The 10,808-nt window shown below is 41.4% G+C and overlaps 1 protein-coding gene across 12 annotated transcripts in view; it reads right to left on the bottom strand.

Annotated features, from left to right (window-relative positions):
• The window catches only part of CCSER2 (coiled-coil serine rich protein 2), a 149,216-nt gene that overhangs the window by 119,719 nt on the left and 18,689 nt on the right, over nucleotides 1-10,808 (bottom strand). For 8 of the 12 annotated variants that reach the window (XM_025212564.1, XM_025212560.1, XM_025212566.1 and 5 more), the window contains 2 exons: nucleotides 7,960-9,446; nucleotides 2,840-3,045 (listed from right to left, as the gene is read on the bottom strand). In XM_025212564.1, coding sequence (XP_025068349.1) covers nucleotides 2,840-3,045; nucleotides 7,960-9,406 — 1,653 coding nt within the window. In that variant the 5' untranslated portion in view covers nucleotides 9,407-9,446. The remainder of the gene's footprint in view (nucleotides 1-2,839; nucleotides 3,046-7,959; nucleotides 9,447-10,808) is intronic. The other 4 variants (XM_025212565.1, XM_006030885.3, XM_025212570.1 and 1 more) reach the window with 1 other exon arrangement.

Below are 10,808 nucleotides of genomic sequence, written 5' to 3'. Positions count from 1 at the left end.
ACTCTTTCCTGCTTATGCAGGGGGTCGGACTCGATGATCTATTGAGGTCCCTTCCGACCCTAACATCTATGAATCTATGAAAAGATGAAAAACATTTCAATACAATTTGGCTGAGCAACAGATCTCAACACCTACTACTTAGGCCTAGTTAGGGAACCAAAAATAGTTGTGCCACAAACATATTTGGTATAGCCCCCCAACATACTGATCCAGGAGCAGGAACATGTCCAAAGCGCCTATACGGTCACTGTTTTCTGGATGTTTCTGAAAACTTAAGGTAAGGCACCTAACAGACGTTCACTTTAAAATGTGTTAAGAACCAATCCTCAATCCCAACCACCATACCATGACACAGTTACATGGCAGGACACACAATTTTGGGATCATGGATTAGATCCCAATCACGTGTTACTTGCTGGATAGCGGGAGTCTAGGCTCCTCGTGCAGCAGCAAAAGGAAACCAAATCAGCTGATTGTCTCTTCGGGCTCAGAACCAAACTGGTCCCTGGCCCCACCCAACAATCAGCTCAGTGCACAGGGAGCACTGGGAGATGTATGAACCCTGTGTGTCCTGCCCAGCTCAGTAATACAGATGCAGTTCAGTATCATGCTGAGTAAACACAACAGGGATGATAGAATCACTAAAAGAAATTTCAAAAAGCACTTAAAATGCTAAAGATAGTTGAATGTGTACCTGCATTATAAAAATGAAAAGAGGCATTATTGATATTTGGGATAAATATTATCCCATTTAAGGTTGGAAAAAAAAAATCAATAAAAGATGAAGCGTTAAAACACATACAAAAAGTAACATTAATATCTAAATTCAGTAAATTAGAAGAAAAAAACACCTTGTAATGAATTTGTTCTTTCAGCTTCAAGCCCTGAGTACCAACATACTTTTCTTATGACACAGGGAGAGACACAAATCATCAGTTTCCATAAATATGACACCACACTTCATTATGCAGACCCTCACAGCAAGGAATTTTATTAAGTCTATGTACTACTACTACTCATTGTTTGCATTCAAACTGTGTATAAACATGCATCTAAACTGAACCACATGACAGTAAATGTTCCTGCTCAAAAGCCCATGTACAATTCCTATGCACTAATGGATATTAAAGACCTGTATCAGATTAGTCAGACCAGTGGACATGGGAAAGCAAAGCAGAGTTCCTTACTTCTGAAAGTTTCTACTAGATTGTGTAGAATCTCTCAAATGTGTATCATATATGTATTTTAGCAAAAGCTGTAAATAAACTCATACTACTACCATCACCGTCTATGCATTTACTAACATGCAACAAACACCCTATTTTACTTTTAAGAATCTTCATAAAATAAGTTTTAAAGAGATGCATAGTTTTGCATGGGATCTCTTTTGGATTGCCATACAATACTGACAGATTAACACTAACATCCACATAGCTTCTTGCATCCTGAAAAATATCCAAGTGCTTTTTTTAAAAAATGTATCATTCACTACAGGAAGTAAGCAGTTATCTCTGGCACAGTTTATTTAAGACAGGAAAATAGTAACATCCAGTTGAAATTGCTCAAAGAAACATGGCTAGAGCCACAGAGTCACTTTTCATAAAACTTCAAAACAGTGATCACCTTCTTTGATATAAATACATCATTGCTGAAGATGATACTATGGTTGCAACTTCTATACCTGTTTTAATATTTAGATGCTACATAACTGTACAGAGCATGCGATTCTCAAACAGGGTGCTAGGGCACCCTGAGATGCCACTGGATACTTTGAAGGGTGCCCTGAAATATGAGGAGATAAGTAGATAAACCCAGGATCAGGCTTGTCCCTGCCCAAATGATCCTCTAGTCTAATACCCAGCCCCTCTGCAAGGAGCTAAACACTGTAATGCATACTTTTTGAAATTCAGAGCCACTCAACTCACAAGAATTATGCAGTGCCTCAAGTCTAATAACCCCTGCTCTAGAGTAATGTATCACTTGCCACTCACAGAAACTCTCAAACTAAAGGAGGAGGAAGGACATATGCATGCCATGAACTCCAGAAATAAATATCTGACAGAAAAAGGACAAGAAGTTTCTGGGCTGCTGTTGAAACTTAAATGAAGCAAAGTTGGCCCAGAGCAGTGCTTATGAACTCTCCCCATTAGTTATATTTTCAGACCAGAAACACCCATAAATTCTAATATACAGTAAATCACCTATATGTACTTCAGCGCTGGAGTCTCAGATCAAAGACAGCAATTTCCTTTTCAGATATCAGTCTGTTCTGTAGGCATTTCTCTCTCAAACTCTAGACACACTAAACCTTGTCCTGGTCATGTGCTGGAGTTAGTGTCCAAAACTGTCCTATTACCTTGAAAACTTCCTAAAGTCAAATTAAAATATAAGTAAAAGGGGAGTATCTTTACCAGGCTGGAAAAACCTGCCCTGAGGAAGAGTAATGATAAGTAAGAGGGTGGAGAAGTCTCAACTTTGAGGTTAACCCCTTACCTTCCCTCTCTTGGATTTAAGATTGAAGGGGGTTAGAGTATTAGCATCAGACTGGAAGAGAGAAGGTACTTTAAAGATTCCATGCACCACCACACAGTAACTAGAACATAACTAGTTCAGTACCAGTCTCTTTTTTGGTGGGTACGGGGAGTGAAAGAGTACGTACATCAACATATTTCTTTCAGGCCAGTAGTTGAAATTAGAGTACCTATGCCAACATTTAAGATAATTTGTTTTACTGTTTCCTCATTATTGTTGTGAGAATTTCTATTATTAAATTAACACTAGCTCTTGAATAAGTTTAATAACTGATCATATCAAATACTTGTAGAAATCATATACTTACTATACTGTTCATTTCTGAAGACTCATAACTTCCACATGGATGGACACTCCCAATAGGCTCCAAGCCTTCTTCATCCCACATATAGGTTCCATCAGAACTATCGGATGGAGAAAGCTCAGAAGAGGAGCCAGCTCTGTAATTCATATCTGGAGACATTAAGTTGGTCCCAGAAGTATGCGTTGTGCTTTGATTTTTATCATTTGCTGCTGAGAGAAAGAGAGAGAGAGAGAGAGAGTCAATCCAAAACATTATTTACAGTAAAAGTATCATTTATGTTCTATGTTATTAGCAGGTAAAAGGGACTTGAAATAACTGTTGCAAACAGATAGCTAAAAGTAATTACTAATGTTACTAAGCTGTGAACTTAGAAAAATACAAGTGAAAAATATTAAAAATACCTTACACAGTAAGAGATGCTTGGCATAACAGATGTACATGAAGATAGTTTTTCAAGAGCTGGTACAGCCTTCCCCAAAAATCCTTCAGTGACATTGATTATATCATGACAAGTTACATATTTACTACTATGTGCATAATATTTGTAGCAATGTTATAGATGGAAACATTTGACTATTACAGGCCCTTAAAGTGTGGCTTAATTCATTTTACCTACACTTTTCTTATACCTTAAGAATTTTAAAAATATTTAGTTCAAATCTCGCTTAATTAAAAAGAACTACAACTTCTCACATTTTAGTTCTAATTACAGGCTCTATGTTAGTCCTACTTGCTCTTCTTTCTGGGAAGTTAACACATCACCAATAGAACAGAGCTAGCCACAGCACAAGCTGCCTAGAGAGAAAGTGTTTGCTACTAATTTTTTCAAAGAAGAGCCATCCAAGATACGGCAAAGCAGGGAGAAAGAGGAGCAACTTCTACAACCCCATGAACATGCTGGCAAAAAGGAAATATTTTCAGAAGCTGGTACAGGGAAAGAAGATCAGCCTAGAGAGAAGAACTGCAAAGGAGTTCAGAGAGTGCATTATGTTGAAAGACGGCCTTCAGCTGAATATCATGCTCTTTTTACAACCTCCAGCTTGTGAATAAACCAACACAACACATGCTCCTTTCAGTAGCTTATCAACTCACACCAGCGTCCTTCCACAGCAGGGATTTCTAAAAAGAGCATTCAGAGCCCAACTTAAGGTTTGAAAAAAATTAAGACTATTATTACCATATATACTCTAATTTACAACAAAGATTTTTGTCTTTCCATTCCCCATTCAACGTCTTCATCTTGGACTGAGTACAAGGGAGGGGGCAGATTGCTGCAGCTGCAGTTCTGGCCCCGACCTGGGTTTGGGGTCAGAGGCAGGGCCATAGCCTATTCCCCAACCACCTTCCCTCAGTTACAGCTGCAGCCCATCTCTAGCCCGAGGTACAGAGCACATAATAGTTCTAGCCCCATGCCACCAAGCAGTGGCAGCAGCTGTGGCCCTGGCTATAGCTCCAACCCAGACCCAGCACTAGAGCTGCCACTATCCTAACCACTGTCACCTGGACCAGCAGGGGCTAAAGCCACTACATGCCCTATGCCCTGGCCATAGTGGAGCCACAACTGAGTGCAAACTGGGAGGGCAGGGGAGAAACCAACAAACAGGGGGTTCCGGCACAAGGCGGGGGGCTTGACTCTCCCTGCTGCCTGCCCTCCTACTTCCCCCACTGCTTCTTACATCCCTATCATTGCTGCAGCAGTGGAAGGGGGGAACAAACTTAAAAACCTACCCCTAATAAATTAGATTTTACGCATGGAAAATTAACAAACTTATGAATTTTCCATGTACAGAAAATGGAGTGCTGACTTAAATTCAAAGTTGTCTTGGATTTGGGTAAATATACTAATGTATTCTTCAGTGCAAACCAGCATCTAACATAGAAACTGTGTTTAGAAAGTAAAATTATAGAAAACGTAATGTTCCAGCAACATATGTCTCCTTTACTTCTGCCTATCAGCAGATGCATAATGCTACCCCTCCCCCAAGACCTTGTAGCTGCATATCTACAGCATAAGAATACTACATAAGACATTTAGGATACTGTTTAGGTTCTAATTACATTTAATTTACTTGTATAAAACAGAATTTAATAGGGATCTACACCAGTCTTTTAGTAGGGGAGGGGAAAAAATAGCCCTACAACCCTAATCACGCAGAAGTCATGCTTGGTAAGGGTAAGAAAGAATTATAGGGGATTCGGAGCTCCTCTTGAAATAAACAAGCAAGCAAAATGCAGCAGTTGTTTGCTATAGGAGCTATAATTTTTTATTCTGAATTTGTACAAAGTTCCTAGGCATAACATAGTTTTACATCTCCTTAGGAATTTAGAAACATAGCTCCTATGGCAAATGTTTCTGCCATGCTCTATATGGTTAAATGTAAAATGATCTATTAAAGGTCTTCTGAAGACATTTAAACTTTTACAGACGCTTGTACAGCCAGGAAAGAATGAGATCAGGAAAAAGCAGCAGATGATTTTGCAACAAAAATGATAAAGGGCATGGATGGTAAGTCATACAGGGAGAGGTTGAAGGAAGTAGACGTTCAATTAGCAGAAAAGTTGCTTAAGCAGACAGGATAGCGATCTTCAAATACCTAAAGGTCTGCCATAAAAGGAGGGGAAATACCTTTTCTAACTGCAGAGAGCAGGATATAAACCAATGACTTGAAGCTGCAGCAAAGTAGGTTTAACTTGGATACCAGGAAAGACTTCTTCACTACTGCAACAACAAGGCAGTGGAATTGATTGCCTTGGAAAACTGCAGGCACTCCATCACTGGAGATGTTCAAGAGGATGGAGAGCCACTGGTTGGGAGTGAACTGGGCATAACTATGCTTATGTTCTACTATACCTATCGTGCTTCTGGGTTTTGCTGTTTGCTGCATAGGGCTAGGAGGGAATTCCCTCCTCCTCACTCTCCCTCCCCCTGCTGTTTTTTTAAGCCTTCCTCAGAGGCATTGGGTGTTGGCTGCAGTCAAGGCTGTGGATTGTGACTGGGCTATGCCAATGTTCCTGCTGGGACATAAACCTAGAGCAGGGGTAGGCAACGGTTTTTGGACAGTGCTGAAAAACACCATAATGCCTACCTGGGAAGGTGCTGGAGTGCCAGCAAGGCAGAAAAAAATGAGGGCAAGGGGTACATGGCAGGATACCCTGCTTGTGTCCCTTGCCCCCCACCCAAAGCCCCAGGCTCTGTGGCTGCCAGCAGCTACCCTGGCTGCTGCCAGTGACGGAGCCCAGGCTGCTCCCAGCAGGGCTTGCAGAGTCCCAGAGGCAGGGGGATGAGCCTGGCTCAGCTGTTTGCACTCTGCCCACTGCTTGCTGCAGCTGCCCAGAGCCCGGGCTGGCTACAAACAGCTGCGCCAGGCTCATCACCTCAGTGCCAGGAGCTGGGGAGAGACAAGGGCTGTGCTGCCTCAGGCCCCTCCCCCACCGCCCACTCCGAGGCACGCCTGCACATGCCGTTGTGGGGCTGATGCTGGAGCCTGGCACAGCTGTTTGGAGCCTCCCAGCTACAGCCGGCCCCAGCTCTTGGGAGTGCTGACAGCCAGGACCCCGGGCTGCTCCCAGCAGCTAGCTGGGATGCTGCAAGCCATGCTGGGAGCAGCCCAGGCTCCATTGCTGGCAGCAGCTACCTGGAGCTGGGGCTGGCCTCAGCATGCCAAGCAAAATGGCCTCGTGTGCCAAACTTGGCACGCATGCCAGGGGTTGCCAACCCCTGACCTAGAGGCACCTGGCTAGAGGATCTTGCCCCTCTGCTTGGGGTCAGACTGATCGACATATTTGGGGTCAGGTAGGAATTTTACCCAATGGTCAGATTGGCATGTACTGCAGGGGGTTTTGCCTTCCTCTTTAGCAAAAGGGAGCTCTTCCTTGGACCTCAAGCGTTCTAATATAATAAAAGCCTCTGTCTGCCTGTTTGTCCGTAACGCTCCAGGCCAACTGCACGTGCACCGCTGAGAGGGTGTGCACTGAGTAGCTGCGAGGGCCTGGAGCATTATGGACAGAGGGGGCGAGGAAGCAAGGGAGCCACCACCCTTCCCCCCCACCCCCCAACAACAGCTGACAGAGATGGGGAGGCAGTGGGGAAGAAAGGAGAGAAAGAGGGAGGGGAGCAGGAAGGGGAAGGGGGGTTTCCAGTGGCAGCGTCCCCCTGCTGCAACTGCCCAGCCCTGACAACAGCTGGTGGGGAGGGAGGGAGGAGAGGGGGAGGGGAGGCATGTTGTATGCCACCTGGTATTGGTGACTGCTGCCGCATGCAAACTCCCCTCCCCACCCTGTTCCTGGGAGCCAGCAACAGCAGCACAGAGTGGAGTTCGAGGGGGGGGGGTGCACAGGGCCACACCTAGAGTGGTGCCCATGGGGCCGGACACAGAGTTAGAGTATTAAGTCTTGTATTGTGTCAAGGTAGTTTTACTAACAGATTAGACAATGAATTTGTATACAATGGTTTGGATAAGGATAATCCTGCCTCAGGCAGAGCACTGGACTGGTTAACCTATGGAGGTCCCTTCCAGTCCTATTTCTCTGTGACGCTCAGTCTCATGCAGGACATAACAGGCAATTACAGTGTCATGCACATAGATGCACAGCATGATGCACAAAATGATCACCAGAAAGTTGTTAAATTTCATTTAGTAACAGAGAGAATTCAGGTTCTAATACAGAGAATATCCATTAAGTTATAGCCCCACATAGTGTATACTAAACTAAGTATCAAGAATAATCATAATGTCATTAACATTTGGATTAACTTTGTATATCAGTGATTGACATGACATTTCTCACCTGAAGGGGCATAAAACAGAACACGGCTTTCTTCTAATAGAAGTCACCTTCATTTACTATCTTATATTAATACTATGGGCACATATGGAATATGGGATAATACGATATCCGAAACCAGATATAATCAAGTACCAAAAGTAATTCTTATGAGGTTAACTATGAACCTCTGCACTAATTTAAAAATACAAGGAGGGGTGGAAAATAAATTTTTAAAAAAGTGTTTATCCCAACAATAAAGACATAATTGGAACCAATTACATAATAGGTTATTATTTCCACTACAGAGATTTGTTTAAAGCTAGAAATTAAAAAATGAAAATCAAAAAAGTATTTACCAGACACATGTATAGCTATATCTAGCCAATCATCAGCATTACAGTGAGAACTTTCACTTTCCTTGAGAGAACTGAATGACTCTATTGGTGTTGCTCCATGCTCTAATTCTTGAATAAAGACTTCCTCTGAATGTGCTTCTATCATTCTATTTGGATCTTCTAAATCTATACAATCATCACTAAAGTCTTCGCTTAGGTCATTTTTCTCACAAGAGGACAAGGAAGATATAGATATTTCATCCACATCGTCACTCATACATAAAACTTTTGAATTATGTTTTCCCAAACTGTCATGCAGGATTTCACTTCCTTCTTTTCTGTGACTGTCATTTTTCATTGCATCTTTTTTTTCATCCATTTCCTTACTATTTGTTGATATCTCAGAATTATTATCCATGAAACCTGAGTCAGTAGCTGTGCTCTTGCTATCACCCACAGTGATCTTTCCAGTAAATTGTTGTCCATTACGCTTCAGGAAAGAAGGACGACTCATTTGGTATTCCAAAGCAGCTGCAGCTCCAGATTCATTTGATAACAGTGTTTTTTTTGAACCACAGGTTGATATGGCATTATATGCCCTAGTAAACCCATATTTTAAAGGTTCATTTCCACTGGGTATATTCAACTGTCGTGTATTTCTTGATAATAAAGTTGCCCTCTGAGATGATCTGATGGCTAGATGTTGATTCTGATAAGGCCTTGTGAGGTCCACAGCTCTGTTAAAGGAATGTGACCTGGTTAGGGATGCAGGGGGAAGGAAAGAATTCTGAATGGAATGTGAAAAACTTTGCGATCTAACCATTTTTTCACAGGAATAAGTTTCATTGTCTGTTGATTGTGCCAGACCCTCTCCTGAACTGTTCCTGGTGGCACCAGAATTAACCCTAGGTCTCTGTAAGCCTACAGAAGACCTATTTCCATAAAATCCATCTAAACGAGATTTTGGAGCATTGAGTCCAGAATACGAAGTTCTGCCTAATAATGTACCTTTGGAGAATTTTGCTGAACTAGACAGTACAGGCAAAGACTTTGGGTTTAATTCTTTTGTAGATGATACAAACATATTGGTTTGCTTGGATGTTTTCGATGCTAGTAAAGCAGTGTCATCCAAACCCACCCTGTGCACATCTTTACCAAATGTTTCTCGAGACTGAGAATACTTTTCAGAATCACTTATTTTTTCATTGGAATTATCAGCAAAGTTAGATTCACCACCACGCTGATTACAAAGTTGATATTTATTTGATTTTCTCCAGTTAAAAGAGGAAGACATATGAACAGTGCCATTGTGCTTGGTGCCACTTTTGCCATTGTTGCTTTGAGTAGTCCCTGATAAATTAACAGTGGTCCCATTTGACAATGGCTGTAGGACATTGCCTAAAGACTTTGTTTCATACTTCGGTAACCTGGAAACCAAAGATGTCCTGATATAATTTTTTTCTTCCATGAGATAATCAGGTGCATTGGTCCTACAAGGCTGCTTGAATCTGAGGAAGAGAAAGTGAAAAAAAACAAATCTGAATTAATACAACTCTAACAATACAGCAAAGCATATTCAGCTCATTTGTGTTTTGGAAGAAAGTATTTATTTATTTATTTTATTTTTAAATATTTTAAATTTAACAAAACTTTTTAGTTCTACAGGACTAGAAATTTCCTGTCTTTTTCATATAAGTGCACAATCCATTGTATTATCAAATAAATAAATTAATTAATAAAACAAAACAAAACCTAATTTTATAAGTGCATCCAGCTCTGTGTGTTTTCCTGCCAGTTCACCTCAGAGGGTATTTCCTGGCCTTTGGTTCCAGTTGTGATCTGTCCCAGAATACAGTGCCCCTAGCTTCCCAGTTCCCTCCTCCCTGCAGTGGAGCCAGGAATGTGGAAGCCTGGACTTGCCACAGGGCTCTAAGGTTTTCTACCCTTCCTGTTTCTCACCGGATTTGAAAAGATCAGCGATCCCCAGGAACTGTGGGCAATGGTGATCCAAGTCAGACAGCTATTGTGGCACTTTCCTGTGAATTAAGCCTGTCACTACCAAGATGGTGTGGGTAACAATATGCAACAGCTTCAGAGGCCACGTCTGTTCCATATACTAATACCAGCTGGTTCTAATTATAGGTCAACCCGTCTATAAGTTATCCACTTTTTTTGCCTCTTTTGAAAGGAAAACAATGGGCAGTGGAAGAATTTCAACTCATGATTTGAACAATATAGCAATGCTACAAAGGAACTAGACAGCTGCCTGGTCAAGAAGCTGAATTGTTCCTAATGCTTGGCAGCGAACACTGCAAGATTTCTAGATTAGTTTTCATAGCTTAATACAGTATTTAAAAAAAATTTTAAAAAGCACTACCCAGACTTGGTGCACTGATCATGATGGGAAACAAAGATGTTCACTCAGTGAAGCATAAGGCACAAAATTTTGAACACATTCAGAACTGAAAACAAGAATGCCAAAAAGAAACTACAGCTTGTCTCCTCACAAACACAGATAACAGGTTGCTTTAATTTTCAAGTGTCCTGTATCAATATAAAGGGAGCTTTTTTTATTGCTGTTTTTACTTTTGACAGGTAAAAATTGCAAAAGTAGTAATACTGCCATTCTAAAATTTCATAAATGACAACAGATGGCACACATTGTGAATGTCCCTGTTATACAGTTGTTAGTTGTAGCTGTGTTTGTCTTCAAAAGAGTGTTTGTGCCTGAAAACTTGAAAAGAACAATTTTTCCAACTATCTAGCTGGTCTAATAAGAAATATCACATCTACCCAAAGAACCTTGTTTGCCTGCTATACAGGGTTGGGTTGGTTTGGTTTGTTTTGGGGTTGTTGTTTTTTTTTTTGGG

Source organism: Alligator sinensis, unplaced genomic scaffold, assembly GCF_000455745.1.
Source record: "Alligator sinensis unplaced genomic scaffold, ASM45574v1 scaffold176_1, whole genome shotgun sequence".
Lineage (NCBI taxonomy): Eukaryota > Metazoa > Chordata > Crocodylia > Alligatoridae > Alligator > Alligator sinensis.
The sequence above is the reverse complement of the archived record's forward strand: the minus strand, read 5'-3'. Positions and strand labels throughout refer to the sequence as shown.